Source organism: Ciconia boyciana, chromosome 1 (assembly GCF_034638445.1).
Source record: "Ciconia boyciana chromosome 1, ASM3463844v1, whole genome shotgun sequence".
In the NCBI taxonomy this organism is placed as follows: domain Eukaryota; kingdom Metazoa; phylum Chordata; class Aves; order Ciconiiformes; family Ciconiidae; genus Ciconia; species Ciconia boyciana.
In genome coordinates, this window is record NC_132934.1 from 46,366,337 (window position 1) to 46,386,888 (window position 20,552).

Sequence of the window (20,552 nt, forward strand, 5' to 3'; positions counted from 1 at the left end):
CTAGTGTCTTTCAGTTGTATTGTGCTAAAAGCCTCATTTCTGCTTTGCACGCTTTAGCTGAAAACTATGCAATGATGAGGAGACTTCTTTTGTAGCTAAAATTGCCCTCACTTCTCTAGACTTTTGTCTTCCTTAATAGCAAACAGCACTAGTATAATTGTCACTGGGTTGGTAAAAAATGTAACAAACTTTACTGGAAAGGGATAATATTTTTTATTAGACTAGCTGTCCATTTTTGGCTTATTTTTTCCAATTATAACATGTATGTTTTTCTAGCTATGCTGCTTGCTCTAATAAAAGATGCTTTCTCTCCCTTCATACCTCGCCTCACTCATATGTAACAACAATAAGTCTTTTGTATTTTTTCTTAGTGGGATTCTGGTGAACAAGGTAACTGATGATGGTTCAAAACTGATTGATTCTTTCAAATCAATTTCTTTGTAGTATAGTAGTAGCTGAAATTGTCAGCTAAAGGCTACAACCTCAATTTAGCTGGGCTTGCTCTATATCTGTCTACCTGAATATTTAAATCATAAAATTCTGGAAGAATAAGTGGTAGATGATACTGTACTTGGGCTTCCCAGGCAGTGTTGGGTCATAGTAGATTTTACAAGACTTTAGGCATAAAGGTGGACACCACCATTTCCAAAGGCACCATTGCATTTCAGTGTAGTATCATAGAATCATAGAATAGTTTGGGTTGGAAGTGACCTCCAAAGATCATCTAGTCCAATCCTCCTGCAATGAGCAGGGACATCTTCAACTAGATCAGGTTGCTCAGAGCCCCGTCCAACCTGACCTTGAATGTTTCCAGGGATGGGGCATCTACCATCTTTGTGGCCAACCTGTTCCAGTGTTTCACCACCCTCACCATAAAAATTTTCTTCCTTATATCTAGTCTGAATCTACCCTCCTTTAGTTTAAGGCCATTACCCCTTGTCCTATCACTACAGGCTCTACTAAAAAGTCTATCCCCATCTTTCTTATAAGCCCCCTTTAAGTATTGAAAGACCACAATAAGGTCTCCCCCGAGCCTTCTCTTCTCCAGGCTAAAGAACCCCAACTGTCTCAGCCTTTCCTCAAAGGAGAGGTGTTCCATCCCTCTGATCATTTTTGTGGCCCTCCTCTGGACCTGCTCCAACACGTCCATGTCTTTCTTGTACTGGGGACCCCAGAACTGGATGCGCTACTCCATGTCAGAACCGGTGATAGAAGAAACATCTTGATCTGATATCAGGTGCATTTTGTCATAGTACTTGTAGCAAAACTTTGGAAGATTCTCCACTTTTTGGAGCGATTTGAGGATAACTACTCCATCCATGAGGGAGAGGAGGAGAAGCTGTCAGAGGTGCTTTTGACAGGAGAATGATGAGCTGATGGTGGATCTGTGGGTTGGGCAGATGGTTTGAAGCACAGACAAAGCACTAGCAGTGGAGTTCGTCTTCCTATCTGAAGATTATCAAGGAGCTGAAGATGTTCATACTTCCAAGGGATAAGGAAATATGTCACACAACTTTCTGCAAGACTAAGGAGTTTGGACCTTTACTAGCATGACATCTGGGTAACTTATGTACTGACCTTGAAAACAAGCAGCTTGTGTAGAATGGACATTCTTAAGACTGTCAGGCAGGAGGGAATTTTGTGGCCATGTAATCCTTCTTTGTGCACGATGGCTCAAGGACTTCTTGTTTTAATGTAGGTTATGTATCTTATGTTTAGGGGAACTTTGGTTTTTTTTCAAGACAAAAAAATGAAATGTTACTACTTAAGGTGTAACAGTTGTAACTGCTGTCGTGTAAATATTACCATTATAAGTCTCAGTTTGCTGAAGAAGCAGGGATGTGTGTGTGTTTTGCTACAATGCATGTCAAGAGTGCAGCTGTCCTAGTGATATTCCTGGAAGTCATGGTTTGATAGGCGTCTTTGGTAGCAGTCATGGCTTAATGAAGTCACATTGCTTCCTTCTGCTTTCTGCCCGCGTACCTGTTCCCTCCATTGGACTGTCACTTTGTGCAAGGAACTGATCACCCTGAGAACATAAGCAAACAAATAAACAAAAGTTCCTAAAGTAGCATTGCTGTCTAAATTTTCATATTGTGAAGAAGCCACAGTCTAAATTTCCTAGTTAGAAAATAAATGCGATTTGAGTGTTAGTCCAGTTATGCCTGCATTTTGATTTTAAGAAGTCTGGCATATTCCGCTCCATGGTCTTCTCCTTCCCACTGCTGTCCTTGATTAGCAAACTCAGTAATGTAATCTGAAAGCCAGGTGATTAATTTCTAACATGCAAAGACCTTATGTACCGAACTTATGCATGAAGATTATGGCATATGGGTTACTGAAATTTATTTAAAAAAAACCCCAACATTATTGGGGGGGTGGATGTAGCTTTCATCTGGACTGGATTAAGGGGAGGACTCAGGTTTGTGTGCAATTGAATTTGGGTCACCAGCATGCTTAGTGCTCCTCTGAGGGGGACAGAGCTGTAAGGAGGCAGGTAACTGCCACAGGCTTCTGCTGAATTTGTTGAGGAAAGTTACCTCTCGGCTCTTTTGTTGCTACTTTGCCAGCCAGTGTCTGGCTTCAGGGCACAATTTTTTTCTGGTTTGCACTATGGAGTGCCTGACCTTAGGCAACCTAGTTTAGTTCACTAAACCTTGCTAACTTCTTTATACTGAATTATGTCGATTTGCTAATCTCTACAAATCTGTGTTTTACATTTGAAAGTACTTATTAAAAACAAGCCAAAAGCTCAAAATAGGAACAACTTTGAGGATCTTTATTTTGATGGTTTTACTGTAGCAGAAATGTTCAGTGATGTGGGTGTCTGCATAATGTAACACATCCTCTTCCAAATCCTGCCTTTTTTGAATTCTCAAAGAAACCCCACACTCATTAAATAGCTTCCTATTATGATAACTTGGAGAGGGAACTGCTGTACTTTGGCCTTCCCACTGAGTGAAGTCTCATTATAAATCATCCCTTTATGGCTTCAAAATGCTGTGCTTCCAAACTTCACTCGTTAATGAGACTGGAATGAATTTCATAATGGCTGGCTGTTTGCACCAGAGCCATGCTCAGGAAAGACTGTTGCATTTATTTCCTTGATGCCTGAAACACCTTTGCAATGCATTGGACCTACAAACCAGGAATTAATAAGGAAGGCTCTGTGTGTGCATCTGTGCATATGGATGAGTATGTGCAGGCAAAATGATTTCCGTTTGCACTGTTTTTATTCCTTCCTCCTTTGTTTCATCCAAAAAGAGGAAAAATTTATTTAAAACAAGTATTTTGATAATGGTACTGAATGTATTAAATAAGAAATAAATTTCTTAGTTTCTTTTAAGAGAAAATATATTTTTTAATTTTCTTCAGAGAAGCTGGATTGTTTTACAGCTAAACTGATTTGACCACAGATTGTTGCCTAGTGAGTAATATTAAAGATCTTATTTTAATCTAAAGATAACTGTGCAGGCTTTCAAGTAAGTTTAATGTAATCAGTTAAGGGGCTTCAGTATACCTCTTACAGTACCAGTAATTGACCTCTTTTAAGTACTTCACCCCCTAATAGTTTGGTTGATAAGTATCTTGGTATTGGTTCACAGAAGATTGCTAACTGCCTCATTTCTTCACATTAGCTTAATGGGGAGTAATGAGTCACCATGCCAGTTACAGTCCCATGACATGAAGTAAATTTTGTCATCCATATTCTGCCTCACCATTTTTCATCTCTCTTTATTTGGATTATTAAGGATTTGGTTTTGCATTACTGAGGTCAGTAATTGCTTTACCTTTAACTCTGTCTCTGGATCAGACCCTGGTAATACAGTTCTGTTTTTAAAAGGGCTATGCTTAAACGTGCTTTTAAATACCCCTTAAAAAGGTATCTAGACTAAGGGTAGAAAAAAAACTAACACTACTATTTTGTTTTAAAAAATATTTTCTTCTTATTTCATGTCTAGGGAAACAAGGTAGAGGACATCCCGTTCAAGGTGTTCTGTTATTTTTATCAAGTGTACTTCTGAGGAAATTTTCTATTGAAGTGCTTGCAGTTTTTATTATTGACTAAATATTCTTATGTCTGTGCACTTGTATTCCTGTGATATCTTTGCAACACTCTCTGCTGTCGTTGGGTAGTCATTACTTATGTAGCTAGCCAGTGCTATTTGCTGCAATAAGTTTAATTTGTTCTCTCTTCATTTTCTAATAGGAATTAATTCCCACTTCTATTTAGTGTATTCAATAGGGAATTAATACAAAAAAATTCCCCACTGATTAACATAGGACATAGCAAGCTCTCTCTTCTTCAAATTAGTCTTTGAGCATAACCGATTCTGTAAGAGACTAACTTGATCTAATGAAAAAGAGGAACAAATTAAATTGTTATTAAAAAGTTAATTTTCCCAGTCTCGCTTCTCGGAGATTGCAGTGCTTACTGGTCAGGTCTTACAAAGGTTGTTCATTTAATTTCTTTTATAAGTTGTTTTTTTTTTTCCTCTCCAATGTGTTATTCTTCAAACGTCCAAGCAAATATCTCCAGAATTTTATTGCCAGTGCTTCATAGCCACCTGATTAGCTACGTGGGAGGCAAGACTAGGTTAGATGACAAAGGGGGCATGTAGATGTGCTTCAGACTATTTGTTTTGACTAGTAGGATGAGAGGAGTTCCTGTCAATATACTTGGAAACCAACCTTTTCATTAATGGTGGCGACCTACTATTTGTTAGCATTCTCTTTGAATTATCTTTCATCTGCTGTTGGCAATGACTTTGAATCTCGAAGGTATGTAGTTCTCACTGCAGGTCACTTTTCTGAAGGCTTTAGAATTGTAGAATCATAGAATCATTTAGGTTGGAAAAGACCTTTAAGATCATCAAGTCCAACCATTAACCTAGCACTGCCAAGTTCACCACTAAACCATGTCCCTAAGCACCACGTCTACAGTCTTTTAAATACCTCCAGGGATGGTGACTCAACCACTTCCCTGGGCAGCTGTTCCAATGCCTGACAACCCTTTCAGTGAAGAAATTTTTCCTCATATCCAATCTAAACCTCCCCTGGTGCAACTTGATGCTGTTTCCTCTTGTCCTGTTGCTTGTTACTTGGGAGAAGAGACTGACCCCCACCTCACTACAACCTCCTTTCAGGTAGTTGTAAGGACTACTTTCTGAGACTGATAGTCATTGCTGCATTGCCTTTAGCTTCTCCAGTTCTTTGTGGTTCCCATTGTTTGAAACGTGATGCTGTTGTAGCGTAGAATAAGTAGAAATTATACAGAGATAGCATCCAGACCATAGGAGAGGTCCTTTCAGCTGTTATTTATAATAAGCACTGCATCTGAAATAAGTGACTAGTAGGTGGCTGATACTGGGAAATTTATTACTACTTCTAAAGGTACTGACTTCAAACACAACAGTTGTGCTACTTGTGGGTGTCTTTTGGCCATCCTCTTGTACCACTTCATAAATGTATTTTGTGGGTGGATGGGTGTAGAAGGCGGGGTGGGATTTTTTTCTTAATAATTTTTTGTCACAACATGGCCTGTATTCAGTTTGTCACACAAACCGGTTCTGAGTCACTTAACAATTTTTTTTCCCTATCTTGCTGAACCAGTAGAATCTGAAAATAAAATATCTGCACCAAAACTAGCTTTAAGTATTCTTTTTTCAAAGGAAATAAGTGACTACTTGTATGATCTTAAATGAATCTTTCTTGATAATATAAAGCACCTTCTGAGCTGATAAGCAGGTTCTGTATTTCACATGGACTTTCAATATTATCTGTGTTTCTCTTTGAAAATGTTGTAGGTGCTTAAGCTGTACTAGAAGGACACTACAATTAAGGGTTCAAATTTGTAATAGATTTTCTTTATTATGAATGTAGTTTCAAGATAACTTTGCTGCTTGTTCTTTTGCTATATTTTAAAGGTACAAATAAACAAAACACCTCAATTTTTTAGTTGGCAAAGGGAAAAACAAAAAGCCACATAAGATGCTGCTTGTTATCCATGGTAGAAACTGACTTTTGTAGCTCGATGGGCTTCCAGCTGATGGATTTCTATTACACCTAGATAGGTTGTTCTGTCAAAGCTAGAACCAACTTGCTATTTATCCCATGTAGAGAAACTGGTTATTGATGATTTCCTTCTACTGGATTGATAAAGTTGCTTAGTCATTGCCAGAGGCTTAATCTGGGATTGAATTACATTTTTGCTCATAAAATCCATTTCTATTTGCATTAGTCAGTTAAAAAGTATGTGTCTATTTACATTCTTATAGTGTGTGTTTTTCTCCCACTGCATATTAAACCAGCTCTTAGGCTTTAATTTTCCTTTGTTGCCATCCTATTAGCATAGGAAACATGTGAAATGTGCCATAACAATTTTTGGTGGTAGGTTTATAGGTAGCATTGCACTATGTGCTCTAAGAGCTTACTTTGCTTCCATTTTTCTTAAGCATGCCTGTATGTTGTACAGAAGAGCAGAACAAACTTCCTTTAGAATAAATAATTCATATCCATCTGTTCAGGTGAGCAGGGCTTTAATAAGTTGCCAACACTTCATACAGGATAAGTAGTTTGAAGGCATTGTCAGGTCAGAGTTACTTAATACAGCGTAGGAGATACAAATGACACGGTGGGCCTCAGCCTTGGGTACTCTTTTTCAGGTGTGTTCGTTACTCAGGAGGACAGCCTGGCTATACAGCAGGTACCACCTTTGCCTTCCCAGTAGCACCTGGGCAAAACTTCCTTTCTCCTTAGGGCTCTACAGGCCTACTCATCGAGTTGCTCAAGCCTAGTGCTGAGCCATGCTGCCCACCTCAGCCGTGCCACTCATCTCTGAGGCTGTCCTGCTTCCTTGTAGTCCATACAGCAGAGGCGAACTGGTGCTCTTTTACACAGCTGGAATTTTCCCTTGGTTCCCTTTGAACTTATAGGACTTGCTCTGTCACGTTGAGCGGTTGTGTGTGCTAGTTGGGTTTCTTAGGATGTTGATAAGAGTTTTTAAAAATTTCAAGCCTGTTTTTTGTCTTGTTATGCTGTTAGCTTTTTGCAGAGTCTTACTTGGATTATCTACTTTTACCCTTTTTTTTACTTAACTTCTTTTTTTATATCTTGTATGTTATCAAGGAGTTATAACATTATAGTGCCAACTTTTTAAGTTGGTATTGCTGTTAGCATTCTCACTTGGTGAGCTGGAAATGTGGCCATTAACTAGTGTAAATTGCTGACATCAATAGCACTATTCTACCAACGAGAAAACTTTACTAACAACAAATTTAATTATTAAATTATTATAAATTATTATTAAATTATTACAAATAAAAATGTATAAATTTATTATTATTATTACTACTACTACTACAAATAGAAACCATTATTTACATTGTTTGATGCTGTGCTAAAGCTCTCAGGACAAAATATCTGTCTATGTGTTTTATTTTTATTTTTGCAACATTATGTATGCATATATCTGGGAGTAGAATGATGCTTATGGAGAAGATAAGGAGGGCAGAAGAGCAAACGTAGCAAGAAAAAGTAGTTTTTACATTATGGTGGCCAGGTTAGAAACAATTAATTGACTCTCCCAGATTGTTTTTTATTATTCTTTTCTTTGCAATTTTTTTTTTTCCTTGCAGAAGTATTTATATACAGTAGTTTTTAAGAAACATGCTCTAGGATGAGAGAATGTCTTAAGGGCAGAGATGGGCAGAGATCACCTTTAAATTGATGGATACATGAAGAGTGCAAACCATTATTATACAAGATAGAGGGTTTTCTTTATTAGAGAAAATAGCATGGATTTGCACATTTGCACAATTGGGGAAAAAAAAGAAGTGTTAGTTTGTAAGAGGTGGATTTTAAGAATGTTCGGAAGATACTAATGTGACTCGGGGAACAAAACACGAGGATCATATTAATTAATATTTTGACTGAGTTGGAGGGAAGTGAAGCAAACGTTAAGACAAAGTAGGATTGCATGAAGCTCTAGTACTTAATGCAGAAATGACCAGAGCATGGATAGGTTATACTTCAAAAGGTCAGAAAGAGAAATGTGTGCTTCTTTTCAGCAGAAATGCTGATGATACTTTTATAGTAATCAGAAGAAGTTATGCCCAGAAGTTACCTCAAGAGGCCGTACAGTGCATCATTCTGTCCCTAAAACAGGACTGACAATAATTCTATCTTTCCCACAAGTTACACTTTTAATGTATTCTTGAAGACAGCATAAAGCCATAGAGCCAACTGCCATGGCAAATTTTTCCAGCGTATCCCTATATCAAGCAGTGGAAAGCGTCTCTTCATAGCTGACCTGAATCTTCCTTTCTTGAACTGAAGCTTATTATTCTTACCCTTTGGACATGGATATAGATAACAGATTATTCCTTTCCTGTTTGCAGCAGTCATTTATGTACTAGAAGGCAGCTGTCATGTCTAAACAGCTTATGTTCTTCATTTTTTTCCTCATGGGACATGTTTTTCTAGATCACTAATCAGTCTCTTTCCCCTCCTCTGACCTCTCTCTAGTTCCTCCATTTATTTCTGAAAGTTCTGTGCTGTAACCAGACACTTTTAGGATTTACTAGTATTGAGAAGAGTGGAAGGATTACTTCACATGTCTTGAAGGGTGTGCTTTCATCTGTAGTCTCAGTAGAGTGTTTACCTTTTTAGCAGTGGTTTAAAAGAGTTGCTTGTGATCTGTGATAATCCCTGATACTTCTCTGAAGAAGAGCCAACTACTTGTTCCACATCTCATACTTGTGTAGCTCTAAGCAGTTGGAGTTGCCCCTGCCTTTTATACAGGATTATTTTTCTGAACATTTCTCTGTTTTTTAAGATCATTTTGAATTCCAGTTCTGCCTTCCAACATACTTGCATGTTCAGTGAGCCCTCAGCATTTTGGCTAATGCAGAAAGTACAGCACCCTTCCTTCATTGCAAAACCTCTCACATCATAGAATCATAGAATCATTTAGGTTGGAAGAGACCCTTAAGATCATCGAGTCCAACTGTTAACCTAGCACTGCCAAGTCCACCACTAAACCATGTTCTTAAGCACCACATCTACACGTCTTTTAAATACCTCCAGGGATGGTGACTCAACCACTTCTCTGGGCAGCCTGTTCCAATGCTTGACAACCCTTTCAGTGAAGATGTTTTCCTAATATCCAATCTAAACCTCCCCTGGTGCAACTTGAGGCTGTTTCCTCTTGTCCTATCGCTTGTTACTTGGGAGAAGGGACTCACATCCACCTCGCTACAACCTCCTTTCAGGTAGTTGTAGAGAGCAATAAGGTCTCCCCTGAGCCTCCTTGTCTCCAGGCTAAACAACCCCAGTTCCCTCAGCTGCTCCTCATAAGACCTGTGCTCTAGACCCGTCACCAGCTTCGTTGCCCTTCTTTGGACACGCTCCAGCACCTCAATGTCTTTCTTGTAGTGAGGGACCCAAAACTGAACACAGTATTCAAGGTGCAGCCTCACCAGTGCCGAGTACAGGGGGACAATCACTTCCCTAGTCCTGCTGGCCGCAGTATTTCTGATACAAGCCAGGATGCTGTTGGCTTTCTTGGCCACCTGGGCACACTGCTGGATCATATTCAGCTGGCTGTTGACCAACACCCCCAGGTCCTTTTCTGCCAGGCAGCTTTCCCGCCACTCTTCCCCAAGCCTGTTGCATTGCATGGGGTTGTTACAACCCAAGTGCAAGACCCAAATGAGATGATCTTTTTAAATGAAATGGAGGTATGACTATTGGACCACCTCTTAACCTGTGCGCTGGTAACAGTAGTGCTGGACAGCGTTCCTGAGCAGTCTGGCAGTTCAGGAATGTCTTTTGGTCTCAGTGGGCTTCTTACCTACTGTGTTAAGTTCTTGCTGCTGCAGATAGATGGATTAACCCTGGGCAGATAGCCATAGCGTCACCACTGTCACGCTGCATTTGGCTGTGTAGGCTTATCCTCAGAGAGTACCTCCTCTGTTGCACTGACCACGCTTATAGATTGATCAAGCTAATGTAGTCCCTTCTGCTTTTGTACTACCTCCATTCATTCATACAGTTTCTGCTCTTAGTGCAGTTTATTTTTTCCCCTGTAGTCCTTATAACTATTGTTTCAGCTGAGAGTTTAGAATATATTTTTTTTTAATTTAAAGATTCATATTAAAGAATTAAAGATTTTAGAGGAAGACTTTGGGCAATTTTAAATGCTAGTGTTTATAACAATTTAAATTTTAGTAAGGCAAGTCAACAGCAATGAGGACTGCTTAGCTTGTGCTTCTTGCTAATTGCAATAAAAATATGTGCACATAATCTTCAGCTGTTTTATGAATGCACTGACTTCCTTGTTGAGGAAGAATTATGTGGGTTCATAACACTAGAAGTAAATGTCATTTAATATGTACAGTTGGTCACAATATTGGATAAGCTATAGACAGAGTTCCAACTCAGGGGAAAAAGAGACCTTCAGGCCAGCTGTTGCTGTATCACCAATGTGAAAGAGTAAGCCTCATTTAGTGGGTCATACGAGCAGGAACAAACTGGGCAGGTGGAGACAGAGCGGTAAAGGCCACTTCCAGCTCAGTACTATGACCCAGCAGGGGTTGTGGCAAATAGCTTCATCCCTGGTATGGATATGTTTTGAACTCTAGTTCAGCTAAAGCTTGGCTGAGCTGTGATCCAGGAGCCTCTACCTATCATGGAAACAAGATACTGTCAGTCTAGTGATTTGGCAGCGTTTTGCTACGTTGGGAAGCCCAGTTCTCAAGCCAACATATTTTTAAGGAGCTCTAAGTTGGAAAAGAAACTCCTGTGAGTAATGCCTGGTGACTTATCCACTTTCTTTTTTGCATTTCCTGAGTTCTAAAAATAACATTTTGTGTATGGTTAGCCCCAGTGATTTTGGTATCTGGACTGTCTTGACCATGTGCCATATTTAATGCTGCTTTGTGAAATGGTCAAGGTGAGGTTAAAAGAATAGTGTCTTTTGAAAATGCTTTGGATACTGCTTAGGTGATGACTGAGCTTTGGCAGGGGCTGCCCAATCAAGAAATCTGCTGGAGTGCCTTATTTAAGAGCAGTATAATGGAGTGAGGAATTAGGATTTAATGCAAGGGAAATGTGCAATGTGGGTGGGTCATGCAGATGGATTTTGGTAGGGAGATGAAAAAGGTTTCTGCAGTCACAAACACTAAAATTGCAGTGGTGGTACTTGACTGTTAGCAGGCAGGAGAGATGTTAAATCTGATCTAAATCAGTGCTCATTTTTTCCCCAGATGAAAATGACTACTTATGAAAGGTTAGAGGATTTATGGGGGTGTCAAAACATATGGCAGATGGGCTGGATTAGGACTCATGAGTATAGTAATCCAAATCCTTTCTGCCAAGCATTTACAGAGGATCTCTTCCTGCTGCTGGGCTACACTAAATGTACACAGTCAGAAGAGCACAGGCTGTCAGGAGGCTCAGAGGAAGAGTTGCTAGTGAAAGTGCTTGTCTGAGCAGAGTTCATTTTGAAAGCACTTTATTTGCAGGCAAAAGTCTACTGGGTAACTGATTATATTATTTAATTGTAATAAATTGCTGTAAACTTTTTTTTTCTTTTGGTTCACTATACAAAGCCTGGAAGAAAGTAAAGCCAGAATGTGAGCTAAACCTTTCTAATTATCTATGACTATATTAGTACAGAGGGGTAAAAGCTGTGCAAAAGTCATGAGTGTTGAGAGAGGTAAAAAGGGGAATGAGCCTGTCATTCCCTTTCTGAGCCAGTGCTATCTATGTGTGATTTAAAAAAGAAAAAAAAAGCATCCTACTTTAAGTTTTTATGACAGAAGTTTAAGTGTTAGGGAGGATTTTAGTTTTGGTTTTAGACTAAATCCAGAGGATCTCCTTTGAAATCTGAAAATTCACAATGGCACGTCAGTGTTACACAGGTTATTGGTAGCTGTAGTTAATGTGTAGTTAATTTTAAAAAGATGTAAAGCTACTGGCTTTTGAGAAGACCCATGTCTGAAAAAGTTTCTGAGGAAGGATGCAAACCATTTGTGCTTGAGGCAACAAGAGGATAGTTGCACTCTGCTCCCATAGCCAGTTAATTAAGCTAAAGAGTCCACCAGAGCTCCTTCTCTAGTTAACTATTATTTTACAGCATGATAAATTGATAAGCTGGGTAGGAAAATCACCTACCAGGATACCTCTGAACTCCACAAATGAATCCTTAGATATTTCATTTAACACTGGTTAAAAAAACTTTAAAAAGTGTTATTAAACATGAAACACAATACTGTATACAGATATGTTGTGTTCTTTGTAGAACCAAGAAGTGTGAGGATCTGGACCTTACAGATCTTAAATATAAGCTTAAAAGGGAGGCTGCAAATAGTTACTCCAGCAGTAAGGATGGATTAGCTGTGAGGTACAGATTGTTTGCATTCTAGAGCTAGGAGCAAGAAGCGAGCTTTTCATCGTTACTGTTTTACTATGTACGAAGAAGATCTGAAAGTTTTTAGCAGGTTTCTCTATTATCCACGAGGAATGGCACATCTGCTCTAGCGGGATTTTGCCAAAGAACTTTGTAACGTGAACTTTCTCAGCATTTAATTGAAAAGGGCAATCGATAGATCTTTAGGAAAGGGAGATTTTGTTCCAGTTGTTAAGTAAGTATTAACAAAATTAAAAAGCAGTCTAAGCAATCCATGAAAGCTCACTTCTCATCTGTTAATGAAGTTTCACTTCCTTAGCATTTGGGATATCTTAATCTTTTGAGTGGTATATAGGCTTCCAGCAAAGACCTGCTCTGAATTTCTAATTAAAACAAACAAGCAAATGGACCAAAAAACTCATCTTCCACTTCCCAGGCTCTTTCTGTCTAAGCAGCCTCCTCTTAAGAGACTGTAGAAGAGTGAATAAAAAGAGCAAAAAAAAAAAGGTCACATTTAACATTTGAGACTTGTTTATATGCATGTTTGAAGGAAACGAGTTTGAAAATAATTGAGCCACAGGGGTGGGCAGAACACTTTTCATGTAGCAAAATATGACAGGAATGAAAGGACAAGTTGAACCAGGGACATAAGGTTTTACTGTGAGGGCATACATGCAAATCCATGAAGTCTGCATAATCTTTTTATTCCAAATATAAACTAGTTGGGAGTTTCAGTGATAACCAGTTTACACAGCTTTATAACATTAAAAGCATTTAAACAGTCCTGGCAGGCAGGGATGAAACAGTATCTGAGATGAGTTGTGAAGTATTATCCAGCTTACAAATAAAAGTAGGTTGTTACAGTAGGCTTTCCAGGGAATATATTCATATAAAGTGTAGATGTGGGTTTTGATTGATTTATTACAAAAAATTGTTGATTTTTCAGGATACAGGAATGTATAAAAGCTAATAAATCAACTGGAATTAATATGGCAAATGAAATACGTGGACTCAGGCTTTGCTTTATGTATAAAAAGTGCCAGCATTTTTTAGGTGGTTCTGATACAAGTACGTAAATATTCTCATTATAAATTTGTTTGTTCCCTACTAATGCCTCCATTGCATTCTGCCATATTACCTCAAAATTGAATGAATTAATCTAACTGCCGTTAAATATTTCAAACTTCACAAGGAGAAACTCTATAGAAATATGAAAAGGAATAAATTTCTTCATGAGATAAGCAGATAAATTATGATGATTAGACCATGTCTTGTTACTGGAATATCAGTAACCTGATGGCAGAAAACTATTAATTGACCTAAAAAGGAGCAGCACAATCATGTGTATTTAATGATATCAAGGGGAGGGTCCCCCCACAAAGGAGAAAAATGAGCTGTTTAAAAGAAATAAGATAAAACATTCCAGTGTGAGGACCTGCTTCTGAATAACTGAGGAAACATTGAATAACCATAGAGAAATGTGTAGTGTGAGATGGAAAAAACAGACCTAATAAAATGAAAAACAATTGACGAATAATTCTTTGTAATAATGGGGGGAAAAATCATCAAAGTGCTTACACTGTATCTGGAGCTATTGGGCAAATAGTTTTATTTTCTTACAAAAGGCATCTGAGAAACTGAAATATAAAAATACACATATTTTAGCTTTTACAGATTCTTCTGCAAAGAGAGAGTAATCCAAAACAGCTTTCATTTAGGGCACCCATGTAATTGAGAGCAGAACTTAAGCTCTTCAGGCCTAGAAATAGGTGAGAAAATCTTGCTTCCTGATTCTCATTGAGGCAGAAGTGGTATGTTTCTGCAAGTATTTGAATAAGTAAGCACTTTCGGATGCGGCGAGGGGGAACCCAACAAGCAGCTCCAGCTGGCAAATGTTATTCCATAAATAAGTGGAAGTTCTTCGAGTTGCTAGCATCTTGACATGGTGGAGGCAGCTGCATGCTTCACATAGTATTATTTAGATGGGTATGAAGATGTGAAAGGTTTTAGAGCCCTTATTTAATATGGTGTGCTTGAAGAAGAAAAACAACATATTATTTGGCTGTGAGATGCAAATGAAGTGGCACTTTCAGTAGCAGGCAGATCTGAAGGCTCCAAATGATCACTGTAGCTAATAGGTAGGAGCTGGAAGACCTAAATATGGAATCTGTGTCTGTTTTCCTCTCTTGCCTTCTTGGAAAGTTTATTTGGTTCTCAAGTGAAATACCTTAGGAGAGACTTTCATTAGGGAAAACAGAACTGGAGCATTCTTTAAACTTTAAATCTAGTTACAGCAAACTCATGTTTTGGCCACAGCCAGGAGCAAAGAAAGGATTTGGGAGGTTATGTAGGAACCATTGTAAGGTTCCATAAATTCCTCTAAAATAAAGAGTTTTCAAAGGGTTACACAACTAAATCTTAAGCAAGGGCTGACAGCCCTAAGATCTCTAAAGGCATGACTCTGATACAGGCTTGATATAGCTTAAATGAAAGAGCCTGTTCTTTTAGTCTATGGTCAACAGCATACCCCAACATTTTGTGATCCAAATGTCAGAGACTGAGATCTATAGTGCTTGTTTCCATTACCAAATAAAAGTTGTATCAGATATTTCTTGGTTCCTTTTGTTTATAACTTACAGAATTAAACACCTGGTGTTGATTTATGCTGATGTTTTGGTTGTTTTTTTTTTTTCCCCCCCCAGAGAAAGAATTTGACTCTCTTCTTCAGTGTTGGTTTATTGACCTCCTGGGGGACTGCACTGCTGGGTGTCCGCTTATACTGGATGGGCAACAAGCCCCCAAGTTTTTCCAATTCTGACAATCCAGCAGCTGACTCAGACAGTTTTCTCACGCGTACACTGACCTTCTTTTACCTGCCAACCAAGAACCTCTGGCTGTTGCTGTGCCCAGATACCCTCAGCTTTGACTGGTCTATGGATGCCGTGCCTCTTCTGAAAGCAGTCAGTGACTGGAGGAATCTACACACTGTGGCCTTCTATGCTGGACTCCTCCTCCTTGCCTATTTTAGCTTGAAGGGCTCCAGCAATGAGAGAGAATGCAACGGGAAAACTGTAATGAATGGCAAGCAGAATGCTAATGGGCATAGCTGCCACTCAGAAATGGAGTACAAGACACTGGAGGTGAAGTCAAGCCTTGCATCAAAAGAAGAGAATGGTATAAAAAAGCCTGAAATGCAGAAACTGCAGCTTCCTTCAACTGAGAACATTGTCATTCTGTCTCTGTCTTTGTTAGTAGTGCCCTTTGTTCCTGCCACAAACCTATTTTTCTATGTTGGCTTTGTAATAGCAGAGCGTGTGCTGTATGTTCCTAGTATGGGCTTCTGCCTGCTGGTTACAGTAGGTGTCAGGGCCCTTTATGTCAAAGCCCAAAAGCGTTTTCTGAAGAACTTGGTTTTTTGTTCCACTGCTGCATTAATTGTTTTCTATGGACTCAAGACTGTTGTCAGGAATGGGGACTGGCAGAATGAGGAGATGCTGTATAGATCAGGGATAAAAGTAAACCCTGCTAAAGGTAATTTTTGCTCTTTATGGTGAATGTTTTATTTATTCCTATCTGTCTTTGCCTTTGAATTGCCTGATTTTATCGACTATATCTAAAGAGGATGCTTCAGGAAATGTCCTTTTAAGTTGCAGTAGTATGTACTTTAGTAAAAAATGAGGAAAAGCAGGAATGTGTTTTGATTAGGTGTTACAAGTTTGGCATTAACATGGAGAAAATGAGACCCTAAGGTAAGAGGATACTTTCTTTTTCATTGATCTTAGTTCTGCATTTTGAAATTTAAGATGCATTATTAGTATTGCAGACCCCACCCTGGTAATTTTCCATTTGAGTCTGGTATTTATCACCCTAGTGAAGGTTTTTCAAATGTTCACCAAATGTTCTGTTCTCTATGACTACAAAATAAAAGAAATAGTAAAGGACAGCATCAGGGAGGTGCTATTTTTTTATTTAATCTGATGCAAATAACGTCAATACTACATAATAAAAATGAGGAAATGAGGTCATATTATTCAGCCTAGGAAATTACTGTAGTTCCTCCTGCATACAAGTACTGTAAAGATTTATTGTCAAATACTTATGCCTCTCTGTTAATGTATAAATGCCACCTATTCGTAACATTGCCCAGCTACTTCTTTTCAAAGGTTGTATCCATGCCGTAATGAAATGTGACTACAGCTAGTGTAAACAACATCGAAACAGGCAGTAAACGGGCTAGTTTAGGGATCAGTAACAATGTTTAGCTGTGGCTCTGTGGTTTCAGTCTATATGGCAGATCCAGCTGGGATCCTGAACTCCATGTTGCCTGGCTGTACTGCTCTTGGCACACGAGCAAGTTTATATGAGAACAGTCAAAATACCACCTGTGAGTGCAATGTAGGCATTGACTAAACCTTCGTTATTTACAATTCATCAGAAGTGAGAAGGAATGACTTGATTGCTTTGCCTTTCTGTGAAAGAAAAATTTGACAGTGCTTGAACATATTGCACTTGAGTTTTTCCAGTTCTCTGCTCAGAAGCCCGTTATATGATGCAAAGTCATCTGCTGACAGAGATACGCTTCTTGCTTAGACAGTTATATCATGCCATAGTCTAAAAGCTGTGATAGTAAGAGGCAAATGCAGGTGTTGCTGTGAGCTGATAGGGAGTGAAAAAGTAGATTTGGCAGCTAAGATGCCTTGCAAAGCAGCATTATAGTAGCTTGTCAATCATCAGTCTGATTTTGTAACTCTTCTTCACATGCTCTGTCACCCTAGGTAAAATTATTAAACTTGTTGCTGCAGTAAGTGACTTTTTGTTAACTGTGAACAAGCACATCCCATTTATTTTACTTTTTTTCAAAACTAGTGCAGGAGAGCAAGAAATGAAGAGAAGTAACTGAACAGCGAGACAGGATACCAGAGTGATTATATGATGCTGTGACACTAGTTTAGTGACGATGTAAAGCTTGCATTAAAACATTGGCATTCCTCGGAAAGAAAAGAGTGTGTGTGCACTAGTTAATGTATGTTCCATTTTTGTCCTTGGTGGAGATCCCCAGCTATCCCAGACTATATTAATAGTTGTCTGCTTGCTTTGAGCCAGTTTTTGTGATTAAAAAAAATAAAAATAAATAAAAAAAAGTCTAGTTTTTGTGTAGCAGTAGGATTGGCTGCAATGTTGTCTGGAAATTAGACTACTGGGTATTATGCTCCCAGGAGACAAGGCAAGCTATTTTCATCATACACATCTCAGTATGCACAGACTTATGTATATATGATTGTCTGGTTTCTTGCCATATAAGCTGATATTAAGTTTCTTGTAAGATATGCAAAAGCAAAGACAGCATGTCAGTGTGGTGATATAGACATGACTGAGCTGACTGTAAATCTCCTTAAAATATCCTGTTAAACTTCTGCTGAATATTTACTAGCCCACACACATTGTAGCAGGGCTGGGTATCAGAAACTCCGAGCAAAAGCGACCTGTCACCCAACTCTATTCATTATTGTGAATACTTCCTAGATTATCCCTGGCTTTGACTATGCTAATTTTATTTTCTATTTCTCATAGAATCAGGCAAGCCTGACTGGACTAGACTGGCTGCCAATCCCGCCAAAGCATTAGGAGATCAACAATTCAAACTACTCTTCAGTAATTAAATGAGGTTGACGTAGGAAAAACAATTTATTTTTGTTTGCCTCTTTTTTTTTTTAGTTTTATGAATGCTACTGATAAATAGGCTATTCAGACAGTGAGACAATGGACTGCTCAGTCAAACGGTAGAGTGGAGAAGTGTTTTCCTTCCTTTTAGCCTATTAAGAAGAGGCTGCCACTCCTCATTTCTGTTTTCCTCGACTCGCAGCCGTTTCTCCTCATGAGTATTTTCTTACTTCTGATCATTTTTGAGCGGTGGGATCATTATCCCTGATGGTTCTGCCTTTCCTCTCTTCTCCTGCAAAGAGCTTCGGAACAAGAGCTGCTTCTGTCCTAGGCTATAAAGCAAAGAGGGATCCCTTCAAAAACTCCCTGTGTGGGAACTGATAAAGAAGTAGAAATCTGCAAAGACCAGTTTTGCTAAAGGAAGGAGCTGCTCTGTTTTGTTCCAGATCCATCTGTATTCTGGCCTAGCAGGATGAAAGCCGCTCTGCAGTTGGATGCTGTGTGACAACATTGAGCTGATGTGCTGTATTAGTAAGGTCATTTGAGAGGCAAGCTGTTAACACAGGTGCATTTGTGTACTAATGCAACTGAACTGCTTTGGAAATGGAGTTGTCTCACATGGTGATGGTTTATAATCAGGTCCCTCTGCGCTGTAGTACGCGTAAGAATATAATCTCCTCTGCTGCTGTGGGACTTTCAGGCAAAGTTGTTCAGTGGCTTCCCCATCTTCAGACCTCAGTGAAGAAATGGGCGATTGGCGCCTTGCCGGGCCCCCTCATGGGCACCTTGCAGGCAGTGCAGGCAGAGAAGTAGTGTTCTGCCCCAGGTGAGAAAGCCCCTACCCCCGCAGGCAGCCACAGCCTTTCTGTAATTTACATTTCTCCAAGCTGTTCTTGTCAGTCACTGACAATGTGGAAAAAATACTCAAAAGCAGGGTGAATGGCTCATCTCTTAAACCCCCTAATACACCCTGGGAGAGCCAAGTGAGTAGAAGGTGGTGGCACTGCCTCTGAGCTGCCATGCACGTGCCGGCTTTCCTGGCTGCCTTGCTGCAGCAGGCAGCTGCTGGCCCTTAGCTGGTGGAGTGGTAATGAGGACTTGGGATGCCTTAGCTGCATCTGTTACTGGGCTTGTTCATCTGCAGTTTTGGTTATGACTAGTGTTTCAAATATCTTTAAAGTGATCTGAGCTTTGCCTCGTTACAGTTTGTCAGCACTTGAGGGAAAAATAGGCAAGATTGATTACTGTAGTTTATGGATCCTGAAGTGGCTGTATACATGTTTTGACACTAGGGAGGGAAAGGCACAAGTGTTTCTCTGTGCTGCCTTCAACTTAATGAGCAGCCCAATTGATATGAAACAGCTCACATTATTTGAGTGTTCTTTTATAGCGAAGGAAGCCTCCCAAAATGTAAAAACAAACAAAAAAGTTAAAAATGGGTGGTAGCTGTCACATCTTTTTCAATTAGACTGAGTGTCGTTCTGTGGTGATGATTACCTTGTGTTTAATACAAAATTATAATGACGCACCAAATAATTGTTCTCATTATGCCTTGTTATCTCTAGTTTTCTCTGTAGTACCAAAAATTGGCTTCAAAAAGCATAATCTTTTTCCTCCAGGCCATTTTGTACCTTGAAGTCCACATCATAATGATCTTTGATGTTCAGATATATTTGCTGTACTGCAATAGACACTGATTAAAGAAGTAGAAGATAACAGAGAGAGGCTTAGACTGTTAGACTGCTGCAGAGGTATTAGTTGCTTGGTCATATTTACTGATGAAATTTTAGTCTCCTGGTGTTTGCTTTGATATTTGTAAGTAAGCTTTGAAGATCCTTCCTGGAACTAGTTGACCTGCTACACCAAGTGGGTGCTTAACTTAACCATGCATTCAAGTCTTGCTAAATTCATATATGTGACTACTCTTTTTGCAGTGGAACATACAGCAAGAAACAGATATTAGGCTGCTTCCAAAAGCAGTATTACGACATTATTGTGGTGCTATACCTGTCTGATAAGCCCCATCTCGCACATGGCACTGGTTTAAGTTGGCATTAGAGCTTTTGGCTTCAGAATCAGTTCTGCATGTTGCTCAGATGTATATGATTCCTTTCTTTCCTGACTCAGTTCTGCAGGGAAAAAAAAATAATTCCTTAATATCTGTTACGTGAAGACAAAGTTGGGGTGACAGGGTTGAGTTTCTTGGTTCAAATAAACTCTACTGTTGGAGTCAAATTGCCTAGATGTTCCTGGTAGGTGATTGATGCAAAGACTAACAAAAAAATAAAAGAAAAATTCTTTCTGGCAAAATCATTCAGATAATCTGTGGTTTAAAATTAATATTGCCTCTTATAGTCCTACTTAGAGTTAAAAATCCTGTTCTTAGCATCTTGCTTCTTACATCGATTACCCTGTTGTTCTCAGTGGGCAGCAATAAGACCAAGACATGGTGTTGACAGAGAAGAATGTACAAATTGTT

At 39.1% G+C, this 20,552-nt stretch overlaps 1 protein-coding gene across 3 annotated transcripts in view; it reads left to right on the forward strand.

The window, feature by feature from the left end:
* The window catches only part of TMTC2 (transmembrane O-mannosyltransferase targeting cadherins 2), a 259,847-nt gene that overhangs the window by 134,078 nt on the left and 105,217 nt on the right, over positions 1–20,552 (forward strand). For all 3 annotated transcript variants that reach the window (XM_072864568.1, XM_072864577.1, XM_072864586.1), the window contains exon 3: positions 15,115–15,943. In XM_072864568.1, coding sequence (XP_072720669.1) covers positions 15,115–15,943 — 829 coding nt within the window. The remainder of the gene's footprint in view (positions 1–15,114; positions 15,944–20,552) is intronic.